Raw genomic sequence first — 14,857 nt, 5'->3', positions numbered from 1 at the left:
TTTCTTTATTTTCCTTTGAAAATGACTCGTTTATTTTAACAATATCTGAACTGGAATGGACATCAATCTGTGAGATACATTGGAATACCTCCACTTCCATGATATGGAGGGAATTCTGCTGGAAGAACCTGGTCAGGTTTTTTTAAACCACCAATCCAGGGAAAACATTTTACTAAGTCAGCAACCTGTTGGAGGCAATGCGGAGGACAAGAAACAACTCATCACCACATGTTTTGGACAGGTCCTTCGATTGTACCATTTTGGAGTGAAGTCCATAAAATTTTAGAAAAGGTGTTCTGCATGGACATACCATTTCAGCTGGAATCAATGTATCTAGGTTATCTACCTGGCGATAATGTGACATACAAAATTAAATATTTGTTTCAAATTTTGAGTGTGGCAGCAAAGAAAGCCCTCACAAACACCAACACTAAACGAGTGGTTTCATTATCATATATGATATCTTCAAGCTAGAGAGAATACCACTTAATATCAGATTACAACGAGACAAATGTTAGGGAAAATGGAGCAGGTGGATGGAGTTCATCATAACTGTAAGGGACGACTTTGTTTAATTTTGATGTAGATGGTGATTGTGTTGTTCTTTAATTTTTGTATATATACTGATGTACATCAATGGCACACCCCTTGAGTTACATGTTACGTTTAAGTGTATTTTTCGCACTAACAAAAACTTTGAAAATAAAGAATTCCAAAAAAAGAAACTGACTCAATTTCTCTGCTGGGAAATCCCTTCCTATAAGGTTTGGCTTCATTGTGAAGCTCAGGCATTACCCTTTTTAAACACAGTATAGAGCTGAAATCTCCAGCAGTGACATCACTCCAACAAATATGCCCTCCTAAACAAAACTAGCTTGTTTCCAGGTGATAAATCGCCCAAAATTTCAACGAACGACGTCTCATTTCGAAGCTTCAGAGATGGAGAATTTGACAACAATGGTCACTCAGTAGGGTGGAACAGCGGCGTAGTGGTTAGAGCCGTCACCTCCCAAGAAGGTTGCAGGATCGTTTCCCAGCCTGGGGCCTTTTTGGGCGGAGTTTACATGTTCTCCCTGTGCACATGTTGGTTTACTCCAGGTACTCTGGTTTGCTCCCACAGACACAAAAAACATGCATGTTAGGTTCATTAGTAACTCTTAAAATTGTCCCTAGTGTGAATGGTTGTTTGTCTCTATGTGGCCCTGTGATGGGTGTCCCCCGCCTCTCGCACAGTGACTGGTGGGACATAGGCACCAGCTCCCTGCGACCCGGAATGGAGAAGCGGTTAAAGAAAATCGATGGGTAGGTAACTAAGTATTAAAAAATTCCTCGTTGGGACTCATTTCACATGTAGCCAGAATAGCTACGATCAGATATCTACACGATATAGTCGAGCGCCAAAGTAAACACACAGCGTCGTGCAAAAGTGTTAATCATAACGAATGAGCCGTTTTCCACACAGGTTTGTTGTTATTTGAGAAATACTTGTTTTATAATCCTGAAATCCTGGACAAAGACTTGCGCCTCTTTCTCCACCGCTCCGTGCTCCGTGGATGGAGCTTCCACTGCGAAGTATGTCGGAGAGCTCCAAAGATGGCTGGTTTGCCAAAATTCCATTGATGGCGTCGCACACTTTTGTATGTATCTTTTCCTGGGCATTTCCAAAACTGCGGAAAACGTGAACTACATGGTTGCGACAGAAATGGAAAACTAATGGGCAAACAGTAACAAGAGAGCTTGAATCGTTATGAAATAAAATTATTATAATAAACGACCGTGTTTAAGTTCAATGCTATTTGCTTACATTCCTGAAAAGAGCCAATTAGACACACGTAAATGTAAAGCAACAAAAAAAATGACGACAACTGGTGTTTCATTTCTAGCTCTGGAGCGCTAAATGCTGTGAAAAAAACGAAACCTGACGTTTCTGCCTTTAATGAGCTCCGAGGTGAAGCTCAGTCCTCCACACGGAACATTACTCTGACATTTTGCAGAACTTCACGGCCGTCAGGGAGTAACCGACTACTGCTCCATGACCTCCAAGATCAGGGAGTCGAAGGGAGGAGACTGGATCTGCGATTCAAAATGGCCACCACAGCCAACTGAACATACATAAACACAAAAATAGCTGTGACTCAGTTGATTTTACAAGTACTGAGCTAAAGTTTGACATGGTAGTAGCTGAGAGACGTCTGAAACACGTGACAATTTTGTGTAAAACTTTGCCATTAACTGTTAGAGTGAACTCTGTCTGTCTGTCTGTTAGCAAAATATCTTAAGAACCAGTGGACAGATTTTATTTAAACTTGCAGACAGTGACCATTGGATGTACATCTACAACTGATTAACTTTTGGAGTCAAATCAATTCACGATGGCTGCCACAGCTAATTAGTTTTAGCTAACACAAAAATGGCTATAACTCAATTTATTTTACAGATATTGAGCTAAAATTTGATGTGGTAGTAGCTGAGACTAATTCCCAACACATGCTCCAAGGGACAAAATCTTTGTTTTAAATTTTGGCAATAACAGCAGGAGACAACCCTCGTTGTCTGTTAGCAAAATATCTCATGGGCCACTGGACAGACGTTAATGAAACTCTCAGAAAGTAATTACTGGATGCACATCTACAACTGATTAACCTTTGGAGTCAGTCTGATTAAAGATGACCGCCACAGCTGATCAGTCTTAAGCAACACAAAAATGGTTGCAACTCCGTCACTTTTACAAATACCGAGCTCAAATTTTACGTGGCAATGCCTGAGAGTCATTCACAAGACATACTCCAAGCACTAACGCGTCAAGCAACACTCCGGGGTGCCGGGTGACATCACAACTCATGTTATTTTCAAGGTTTGACGAAAATGGCAATAAATCTGTCATTTTACGACATAAGATGATCCCATAGTTTGAAACTCTGGCGTGAGAGGTAGCGGGCGATATGCAATCGTATAAGGAATAAGTTTTTTAAGACTAGCACTGCGCGTAAAATCCGCTCCTTTTGGTTTCTTATTTAAAATAAATAAATAAATAAATAATAATAATAATAATAATAATAATAATAATAATAATAATAATAATAATAATAATAATAATAAAGCTTTGGTGATGTTGATGCGCTCTGGCGAAAGTTTTAAAGCGTCAGTCCTCTTTTGTGTAGTGATACCATAATTAAAGGAGAGCCTTTTTTTTTTTTTATTTTTTTTTTTTTTCTTCCTCCCAGAGTCAGAAAGTTGTTTTCGTCACCAGGAGCAGCGCGCGGCGGACGGCGGACTGTCTGAGCATATACGTTGTCATCGACTCCAGCCCAGGGTGTCAGTGTTACGGCGGTGACGTCAGGAGCGAAGGAGCAGCGGGCTGGGAGCGCACAGCCAGGCAGAGACACGAACCGTGCCGGGGAGCGCCGTTTTACCTCCCGGACGAACGGAACCGGCGGCGGGACAGCGCGCCATGAACAACAGGTCTCTGACTCCCAGCCCGCCGCGGCTCGGCGGAGGCGGCGGATCGCTGGGGGCTGTGGATCACGAGCTCATCATCACGTCCACTTTCGGGACGCTCCTGTCGGTCGTCTACGTCGTCGGGGTGTCCGGCAACGTGTACACGCTGGTGGTGATGTGCCACTCGATCCGCTTCGCCACCTCCATGTACATCTCCATCATCAACCTGGCCCTGGCGGACCTCCTCTACCTCTCCACCATCCCCTTCGTGGTGTCCACCTACTTCCTGAAGGACTGGTACTTCGGGGACGTGGGCTGCCGCATCCTGCTCAGCCTGGACCTGCTCACCATGCACGCGAGCATCTTCACGCTCACCGTCATCTGCACGGAGCGCTACCTGGGCGTCACGCAGCCGCTGGACACGGTCAGGCGCTCCAAGAGCTACCGCAAGGCGCTGGCATGGGGTGTGTGGCTGCTGTCCCTGGTGCTGACCGTGCCCATGATGGTCATGGTGGCGCAGACCACCAAGAAGCTGCCGGACGGGGGCGTGAAGAGGATGTGCGCGCCCACGTGGGCGCCCCTGGCTTATAAGGTGTACGTGACGGTCCTGTTCGGCACCAGCATCATGGCCCCGGGGCTCATCATCGGGTACCTGTACGTCCGCTTGGCCCGCACGTACCTGGAGTCCCAGCGCAACTCTGTGATCAGCAGAGACAGCAAGAGGTCCCCCAAGCAGAAGGTGCTGATCATGATCTTCACCATCGTGCTGGTGTTCTGGGCGTGCTTCCTGCCCTTTTGGATCTGGCAGCTGCTGCCCCTGTACCACACCAAGCCGCTGAACCTGGCCTCGCAGACGCACACGTGCATCAACTACCTGGTGGCGAGCCTGACGTACAGCAACAGCTGCATCAACCCGTTCCTCTACACGATGCTCACCAAGAACTACAGGGAGTACCTGAAGAACCGGCACCGGAGCTTCTACAAGTACACGTCCTCCTTCAAGCAGCGGCCGCCCAGTCTCCACTCCTGGGGCAAGTCCGCCTCCTCCAGCAACCAGTTCGAGTTCAACTCCGAGACCCTGGTCATGGGCGCGCTGAGGTGACGCGCGAGCCTCGTGCGTAAAAAGCTCCTGGTGGCAGGTAGGTAGGTGTTGGTGCGCACCGTGCATAAAAAGCATACGCGCACTGATGGCTAAGGTTTGGCCTTAAAGGAAGTGCGCACAGAAACTTTTTTTTTTCAAACAAACTGGGGTTACATAAAGTGACATAAAGAGTGGAGGAACGCACATCACCCGATGCTTTTCATGCCACAGTTCTAAACCTGATTTCATCTTATGAGGGTTTGGTCATCCTTGAAAAGAAAGTTAAGCACGACCTTGTGATATCTGAGACTCAGAGTATGTGTTGTGAACACCCTTGAGCTACTACCACATCAAACTCCAGCTCGATATCTTTAAAACTGACAGGATTATCGCCAATTCTGTGTTGGCCAATGCGGATTAGCTGGGGCAGCCATCTTAAATTGCACTGACTCCAAAAGTTTATCAATTGTAGATGCACATTCGGTGTTTAATTCTGGAGAGCTACTTTAAAATCTGTTTGGTTGTTCATGAGATATTTTGCTAACAGACAAACAGGGTTGTCTTCAATAATTATTGCTGAAGTTTAAAGCAAATATCTTGGGCAATCAGTGGCACTTATAGTATGTGTTGTGAATGAGTCTCTGCTACAACTATACTAGATTTTAGCTCAATATCTGTAAAATTGGCAGAATTAAAGTTTTTTATGTGCTTTGTGGCAGCTGTATATCCAATAATTTTTGTTTAGTTCAAAGTTTGGCTATACTCCATATAGCCAAATTCAGTTCCAAATAATTTCTCACATGAGTAAGACCAAGAAAGTGTGTAAAACGCTGCACACTCGCAGCTAGAGGATTTAGAAGTCATACTTCCATCCAGAAATGCACGTCAGCACCTCAAACCTGAACCACCTGCTAATCTGTGCTTCATTTTATCAGTTTTTTTTAATTCTTTCATTTCCCCTTAAAGTAATAATTTAGCCACTCTAAGGTTGGTGTCTTTCTAAAAGTTATAAATAATGAAAACCTTACCTGTTTTGGGTAGCCTATGAAAGACCTCTGCTTAGAGAAATGACAGGACTGATGAGCCTGAATGCAGTCAAGACTAAATCAGATTGCTGCCATCTAAAAACGGCTCCAATCTGCAAAATCTCATAGCAGTTCACGTGAACGCTGTTTTATTGAAATTTCACATGACGTAGTTTATAACGTGGAATTTTATGGTTATTTGCTAGTGTAAACAGCACCAGCAGCAGCAAGGTGTAACCCTTTAGGGGCATCCAGGAGTCACAACCTGCAGGGATCTCATTATATTTCAGCCAAAACAACTGTAATTGACAAAATTAACTAAACTGATGACAATGTAAAGGTTCAAATAATAGTACTTAAATTAGTGTAATTTTGAAGATTGGAGCTGTTTTAAGACAGAAAAATCTATTTTAGAAGTGGGTCCAGTTTTAGCCAGTTTTAGCGTGTCAGTGTGGACCCACATCCAAAGTGGATTGCTGCCATACGTTTGTAAATTCACAATGGTTCATGCGAACGCCTTGACGTAAACCTTTACGCGCAATTACACGTCACATTACATGGTTATTTCATCAGAAATGTATTAAATTCCTGCCACTGGATGTTCTAGAAATGTTAAATCTAATGCTGCTGGTGCTATTTATGCTTAAAAAATATTCATAAAATTCCATGTAAATAACTAAAAAGAAATTAAAATTAAAAAATATATATTTAACTTCAGTAAATCTGGCCTGGATAATTTCTTGGACACCAAATGAAAACATGGAGAGAAATCTCAGCATGGGAGCTGTCGTGAATCCAAGGATCTCAGTAGCCGCGAAGTGCTTGACAACGCGAGCATCAGCAGCAGACAGATCAGCCTCCCCTCTGCTGTTCCGGGCCTGCTTTGTATGCACTGTTAATTAGGACAACACAAGCAAAATATTGAGTCATTTGCTGTGGCTCTCATCTACGATAGGAGAAAAAAAAAGGTGCTCGTGGAATGGCTCCACCGTAAAAACTGATTCAACTTAAAAAATATGAGCAAAAACGCTGCTTTAAAAGTGAGGGGAAAAACACAAGTGTCAGGATACGGGTGTTTTTCAGGTGTTTTTTCTTTTCTTCTGTGTTTGATCTTCCTGTTTTTTTTTCTGTGATCCTTGTGTTTCATGTAATATAGATTACTGTACAATTCTGCTCCCTGCGCTTGTTGTGTTTTTTTTTTTGTTTTTTTTTGCCATCATTCGCTCTTCCTCTGGTCATCTCCTCAGTAGTTTTCCAGTCAGCCTGCTACACCCACTTCACCTGTTCCTCATTACCTTTCACTCCAGCTGCAGTCAGTCTCCCACTCATCCTCCGCTCTGGAAATGAACATCCATATTGCAAATATAAACATAACATCTAAACACAAAAAAATTCCCTGGTTTAAAAAAACAGAAAAGGCAAATAAAAAACTCCTCACAAGGAGAATGAAATTAGTTATATCCCCTAATGGATAACCACCTCTGCACAAAACATTTTAATCTGTTGATCCATTGGATTAGTGTCGGTGGTGTCGATTGTTTCCATAAGCTGGTTATCATTTTCCTGGCAACCAACAGCAAAATGTTTAATAGGTAGACCTTGTCAACAGAGAGACCTGGCAGATCCATGGGGATACGTCTCAATGCATAGCATGTTAAACACAAAGGCAAGTTCACTCCCAAAACGGCATATATTTCCTTCTTGATGTCCATCCAAAACCTCCGCAGATGCTGATAGCTCCAGAAAATGTGAGAGCACGATCTCTAATCTTCCCATAGCCTCACAGTACCTGCTGGTTGGGGGAAGAGGCCAGCCGACACCCTCAGCCTTTATATTTAGTCACTTCCATGTCATCCTCGCTGGCTCATTGTTGGTCTATTACCATATTCAGGTTTTGCTCTTTGTGTCTGCTTACAATCCTCTGTCTTTAGTGTTTAGTTTGTTTTTTGTTTTGTTTTTTTTGTGAGCTTTTTGCTGCCACGTCAGCCTTTTGGTTTTTCTTTTGAAAAGAAATCGGCTTTTGTTTATTCAAGATGAGTTTGGGTTCCTCTCTGTTAAACCTGATAAGTTGTACTAGTGACTTCATGCTTGTTGTGGCGTTTTAAAACCCTTTGGCGTTTAAACATCTGCAATAGTTTGACTGAATTGGGTTTGATAATCAATTAAGCTCCTTTGGGTTTGAACTTTAAAAAAAAAAACAATTTCCCATGAATTCAAATGGGTATATATAAACATTTTGTTTCAGTTGAGTTGATTTAAAGCAGTTAATTGATTGAACTTCTTAGGTTAATTTAAATCTATAAATCCATTTAGCCTAAACAAATAAATCAATCAGGTCTTTTGAATCAAATTTATACACTGAATTTCAACAACATTACTTTAAACATAACTTAAATGGCCTGTTAAATCAACTTTGTCATGGTAAAATAGATATTTTTTTAGAATATTTGAATCATCTTTTGATCACTTTATTACTGTTGTTAAATTGAAAAGGTTTAATATAAGTTCAATAAACATATTCAGTCCAAGTCCTTCTAGTTTTATTACAATCTAACTAAATCCAGATGGGAGTTTATATTATGACAGACATAGCTAACTAACAGATGGCATCAAATCTTCACTTTGATTACCATAACCTGAGCATGGTCTGGGCAGCAGTGATCTTCCTTTGAACAGGAAAAACTGCAGACTGAGCCAGAGTTATAACAGAAGCCAATTTACAGTTTTTTGACCAGTATGGGTTAGAGTATACTAATCCATACTAACCCATAACCCATGCAGTGTTGTTTGTCCTATAGGTGCCTACTCGATAAAACAGGTGGAGTAGCTGCTGCTGCATTTTGTAAAGTGAGTGTGCAAACTTGTGATTTTGCAGTCCTATTTATGACACAAAAACATGTTAACACTTCCAGCAAAAAGAGAGTATTGTTTGATTCTAATGTTATTTTTTCTTAGTTACAAACAACAAGATTCATTTAGAAAATAATTGCTACATTCTACACCCCTCTCCTTTGAGTTGGTTCAGTTCATCTCAGCAACACACTGTTTGCTTTAGCTATGGAGATAAAAACTTAAGTTGGTCTTTTAAGGTGTTAAAACTGTGCTGTAAAAACGGAACAATATCATGCTAATTAGGAGCATAAGATATCCATGATTTCATAAAAAGTGGAAACTGCTTATATTTTGACATCTGCCCAGAGCAAACTGCAGGAGTGTGAGACCCAATGGATCCATCTAGGATAAAACTGAGCTAAATTGGTTTCATGTGAGTATTTAGCCAAAGTGTGTTTATTTATTAAAATAAAAAAAATAATCACAAGGTTTTAAACTCTGGTCCACCGTTTCAAAGCGTGCTGCGATTTCCGTTACACCAACCAGTCATACGCTGTCAATTCAGAATTTTGCTCCCCCATTTTATGACACCATTAGGTGCCCATGGCCTGTTTTTCCTAATAAACATGTTAAACTATCACAAAGTGTTCAGTTTCCATTTTACATTAGAGCCCAAAAAGTCGGGTCATAGCCTAACTGGGGGTTCACCCGGGATGAACTTCTAGTAGAGACTGAACCTGAGGACAGTAAGTTGACAGTAGTGTCTTGCATCATGTGCCTGAATACTTTGCAGCTTGAGTGAGTCTGACTTGTGATTAGTCATGCTCTCTTTTGTAAACAAGCTTGGAGCTCTTTAGAGACCATTTGCTACACTTATTTAGTGGAGGTTGGTTAAGGTAAACCAGCATGGGTGTGGTGATTAATTGTTTTGTGGCCATTTGCATTTCCATTGTATGATTATACCGGCTTTTATCAATGCCAGTATGACTGAGGTGAGTCTGTATTGTTTGACCAGTCATACTTTCTCTCAGAATTTTGCTCCTCAATTTCATAACATAATTAGGCCCTAATGAACACAGCCACAGGGCTGCCGCAGGCCAGTGTACTCCTAGTGCCGGTTTCAAGCCCAGATAAACAGAGAGGGCTGCCATCAGGAAAAGCGTCCTGCAAAATACTTTGTCCAAATCAAACATGTAGATGACCAAATGAAAAGAAAGGGTAGGTTGGGCAAGGAGAGAGAAGGAAAAATCAGGCGTGTGAAGGTGAGAGTAGGGACTTTAAACGTAGGAACTATGACTAGTAAAAGGAGAGAGCTGGTTGATATGATGGAGAAAGGAAGATATATTGTGTGCAGGAGACCAGGTGGAAAGCAAGGAAGCATTGGAGGCGGATTCAAGTTGTTTTACCATGGAGTAGATGAGAAGAGGAATGGAGTAGGCGTAATCTTGTTAGAATAATGTTGTGTAGGTCAGAGGTACCCAAACCCCGGGCCGCGGACTGGTACCAGTCAGTGGGTCATTTGGTTCCGGGCCACACTGAAAGAATAATTAATTTACAGTATTTCTGTTTTTTTCTGAACAACATTGATTTTGAAAAATGAGGGGATTCTCTCCACTACATCCGTCTATGACTCACTCTTGATGTGTGTCAAAACACTTATCTAGGTCATGTGATCCGTTACCGCTAAAAACAAACCCACAAGCAGCAAAATGAGTAAAAAACAAACGTCTCTGGAAGCCCTAGATGGGACCGTCTCGTTACCGAGAAACAGGCTCAGGGCTCCCACTGATTCAGTGTTATGGTGAGTTGTATTCTTTGTGCACTTTATATTTGTGGTGGATCTTATTTTAAAGGGCCTGTTTAAACATCGCCATATTGACCAGAGAACATCAGGGGGAGGAGAGGCTGTTATTCATGTTGATACACAATGGATTTACGTTTATTGGTTTAAAAAATACCCCCGTTTTCATGCTGGTCGTATCATTTATTTTTTTTCTGTATTTATCCGTCACACCTTTAAAGGCTAGTTCGTGAAAATACTGTCTGATAATGAAGCAGTCCGTGGAGCTAAAAAGGTTGGGGACCGCTAGTGTAGGTGAAGTAACTTTGAGACAGGATCGTGAGTTCGAAGCTGGAAATGAAAGGGGCGATGTGTGTATGCCCCACAGGTTGGATGTTAGAAGGAAGAGTAAGATAAATTCTGGAGTAGAAGGAAGTGGCAGCGAGTGTTCCTGGGGGCAAAGAGTGGTGAGTGGAGCAGACTTCCAAAGGACATGTAGGGGAAGGGGACTGAGGTGATGAAGTGTCAGATCCACTTTATTGACATCCAAACCAGGAATGGCAAACAAGTTGCGCTTCTAACCCCCCTTCCCCCTTCAGTTGTACATGATAGAAGCCATTCCACATAACAAATCATATCATGTTCAATATTTCAGGAGCGCAGCCTCACCGTCACACCTCCCAGTTGTGGCCAGTTGAGATGCAGGAAGAATTCAGCCTTGCCCTTTCCTCCCACTGAGCATGAATGAATTCATTCTTTTTTCCACATAGAACATTATGCGTTTACACCGCTCAGATGAACTATTGCCATTTTTACATAACATATACTAAAGAGTGGCAGAACAGAGTGACGTTAGGGTTTGAACAGATTTTAGTTGTTATATGCGTGTTTTCCTGGGGCCATTTAGGTTGCAGCCATATCAGAGGGCCAGATGTATCATTATTATTATTATTATTTTTGTCCTCTGTGTTCCTGACCACCACAATGTGAGATCCTACCCCATTTGGTAATTGTACTGCACTACAAACCATAAAGTCCTTTCATTTGTGTCGGCAGGCTCATTTCTGGCATCAGCATTCATACGGTGCTTCATAATAACCACTGATAGGTGCATAGGGGGTGTTATGTGAGGCTGGTGGACATGTGCACATTTGCAGCTGAACTGTGACTTATAAAGGTGAGGTTTCCTGCAGAGGTTGGCATTAGTGCCTCCATGTAATAATGTTCTGGTGCAGAACCTGCCAGCTGGCTCTGTGCAATCTGCACATTCTCTCTGTGACTGTAGGTGGGATTTTTTTATATTTTATTTTTGGATGCTCTGATTTCCTTCAATAAACTAAGGATATATTATTTTAGAATAAATGGAGGTACTAAATTTACCACAGTGTTAATTATGTGATGGACAGCACCCCACCTCTTACCCATTAGGTCTTCTTCACTGTAGACATTTTGACTGGGAAGAGAAGAGAAAGCGCAAGTATATTAATGAGGGCTGCATCCCGCGTCTATCACTGTGAACTTGTGTTAAAGAAAACTTCCTCTAAGTGGAATGCAGTCCTTATAATGACACCTGCAATTTCTCTGTCCTTCCAAGACAAAATGTCAGCCGTGAAAGGCTCCAACTCAACAGCAGTGTAAAATGGATTTGTTTTTGAGTGTGTTGTGTTCCTAATTTTACAGCATTGATGATCTATTCTGTTGCTGTTAGTACTTCTTGCCACTAGAGGGTGCTGCTGTAGCAGTGTAGGTGCAGAAGAGACTGTGTTCGTAGAAACAGCAGAGTAAGAATGAAGCAAATCACATCTGTAATGATTTCTGGCATAATGGCACACTTGCTGTAATAACGCCACAACATGGTAATTGGTATTGTTTTTGCTTTTGCACACATATACATGTTTAGTAAAGCCAACATGGTGCTTTAGAAATGAAACCATCCACTCAGTAATCCCCAAATCATCCTCCAATTTCAACAATCCCATTGAAACAGGAAGAATGGGTTCTTTAAAAAGTGCTTAAAGTGTCAGACTTATCACTTGTGACGATTGAGGTTTCAGATGCTGATTGTGAAACTTCAGTTTGATATGAGGCTTTTATTCATTCTTTGCGTAGAATTATAAACTTATTTTTAAAAGGTTTGGAAAACTTGTACTTAGGGAGAAAAAAAACATCCTTGTTTTTCTTACAAGTCACATTCTTTTTTTATATCCAGCTATCCATTCATCTTCTACCGCTTATCTGTAGTCGGGTCACACAGGCAACAGATGCAGGAGAGAAACCCAGACCTCCCTTTCCCCAGAGACACTCTTCAGCTCCTATTGGAGGATCCTAAAGCGTTCCCAGGACAGAGAGGATACATAATCCCTCCAGCGAGTTCTGGGTCTGCCCTGAGCTCTCTTCCCAGTGGGACATGCCTGAAAAATCTCCAAAGGGAGGCGTCCAAATCCAATGTCTGAACCACCTCAACTGACTCCTTTCAATGTGAAGGAGCAGCTCTACTCTGAGCTCCCCCCAGATGACGGAGCTCCTCATCTTATCTCTAAGGCTGAGCCTGGCCACACTATGGAGGAAGCTCATTTCAGCAGCTTGTACCCGGGATCTCGTTCTTTCAGTCATGATCCAAACCTTGTGACCATAGGTGAGGGCTGGAACGTAGATGGACCAGTAAATGGAGAGTTTTGCCTTTCGACTCAACTCTTTCTTCACCACGACTGATCGAAGCAACGCCCTCATCACTGCGGATGAGGCCCTGATCCTTTGATCCATCTCCCGCTCCATCCTACCATCCCTTGTGAGCAAGACACCCAGATACTTGAACTCCTCCATGTGAGGCAGAGACTCATTCCCGACCCAGACGAAGCGTTCCACCCGTTTCCAGTTGGAAATGAGTGGAATGTGGCTTCTTTCTTATAACATTTATGTTACAAGACACCAGTTGTCTAGTTTATTGTACTCACTTACTTGATTTTATACTATACTTAGTTATACTGTTAATTTTCTGAACAAAAAGGGTGTCAGTGCAGGTATTGTCCAAACTCCCAACAACTTCCCATCTACTTTCTTCTATAAAGCCCAGTAATACTTTGGGACTTACTGTTTTGATAAATTAAGCTATGATAATGCCAGACTTTTATTTTGAAGAGTGCCTACAATCTTTATTCATAAACTCCAGGTTAAAACCTCTTGCCTGCCCTGAATTTTATGTTTATTCTTAGTTAAAGACTAAATTACACAGACTAAATACAAATTTCTGCATTATTTTAACATAAAAGTAGCAGAAAAACATATAAAGAAATCATGATTTTGTCTACTATCACACACAGTTTTGATTCAGGATCTGTAAAACTGGTTTGTAGCCATTTTTGTCTTTGCTAAGGTTGATAAGCTGTGGCAGCCATGTTGATGAGGTTGACTCCCAAAATTAATCAGTTGTAGATGTATATCTAGTTATTACTTTATTAGAATTTTATTACAATTTGTCCAGTGGTTCATGAGATATTTTGCTAACAGACAAACATACACACAGGCAATTACTTGATTGCCCACCTTTCGTGGCAGCAGGCAATAAAGGTAGATAAAAGGTAACAATTTTCAGATGATAAACTGGTATAATTATTTTATTATTCAAAATAAAATCTGTTGGAAACTGACAGAGATCGTGGTGAGTGATGCAGAAACATGCCTTATGCTGTCTGAGAGTTCATGAAAGACGGCGAATAGAACAAAACAGATGTTATAATTCATGTCCGGACACGTCTGCTGTGTTCCTCAAACATAGACTGGGACAGAAGAGCGTCTTTGGTGCCAGATTGTTTTGTCATTAGGAAAATTATCTGAACGTTATCTTGAGCTGTGACATTTTCAAGCAAAGCAGATTGGATTTTTGGTTTTGGTACAGATGGTGTGTGTGTGTGTGTGTATTCTGTCAGTGTCTTAAACTCATGTATAAATTCATTGTAGCCCGCCAAGTACTAGGATGTGACACATTGTCAGAGCAAAGATTGAAAAAAGGGGTTTATTTTTCTTCCTTTGTACGTTCAAGATTTATGATAGAATGAGGATTGTTGTTCAGAATTGTGTTTTTCTTTCCTGCTCCTCAAAAAATCTTCATTTCTTTACAATGTTCTGTAATATAACACTTCACCTGAAAAGAGATGAATACTGATCATGTCTTTCAACTATTTTCTAAAGGTAGGGACAAAAGAAAGATGATGAAATGTAGACTATAGATTTCCAAACAGCAAATGGCTGAATCTGTCCTTTTAAACATTTTCAAATAATAATAAAATGGCCGGCGCGCCATTAAACATTCAGTAGTCGGATGCATCCCTTAAAAGCTGCATTACCTGGATTTATTTTCCTGCCAGGAAGCAGGAAAACAAGTTCAAAACATACATTAGCAAGTCACCGTTTTGAGTACAGAGGTTATTAAACCCAGCACTTTAAATGTGGAGCAGGGGGCTGCCATTTAAGCAGCCCAAGGGCCCACAGTGGGGCACAGAGGGTGTATGCAGATGTAGGTACCTCATCTTCCCTGCCCAAATTTTGGGTCGGTCTGAGGATTCGAACCTGCGACCTCCCGATCACAGGCTCACCTCATCTAACATGACATCATGTTATCAATTATTTATCAAGAGCTAAGCCTAAATGCAAAGGTGGTGTTTGAAACATCATTCATCAGTGATTTAACCACTTTTTACTTGA

The 14,857-nt window shown here is 41.6% G+C and overlaps 1 protein-coding gene across 1 annotated transcript; it reads left to right on the top strand.

The window, feature by feature from the left end:
* The first annotated feature begins 3,343 nt into the window (after nucleotides 1-3,343).
* Nucleotides 3,344-4,572, top strand: LOC108235867 (urotensin-2 receptor). Its single transcript, XM_017416128.3, has one exon. It carries the CDS (start codon nucleotides 3,452-3,454, stop codon nucleotides 4,538-4,540), a length of 1,089 nt encoding a protein of 362 aa, XP_017271617.1. The 5' UTR covers nucleotides 3,344-3,451; the 3' UTR covers nucleotides 4,541-4,572.
* Nucleotides 4,573-14,857: the final 10,285 nt, after the last annotated feature.

This window comes from Kryptolebias marmoratus, linkage group LG17 (assembly GCF_001649575.2).
Source record: "Kryptolebias marmoratus isolate JLee-2015 linkage group LG17, ASM164957v2, whole genome shotgun sequence".
Lineage (NCBI taxonomy): Eukaryota > Metazoa > Chordata > Actinopteri > Cyprinodontiformes > Rivulidae > Kryptolebias > Kryptolebias marmoratus.
This window is presented reverse-complemented; position numbering and strand designations above follow the sequence as displayed.

Coding starts and splice junctions, on each gene's coding strand:
- LOC108235867 (XM_017416128.3), top strand. CDS start 3,452: ATGAACAACAGGTCTCTGACTCCCAGCCCGCCGCGGCTCGGCGGAGGC.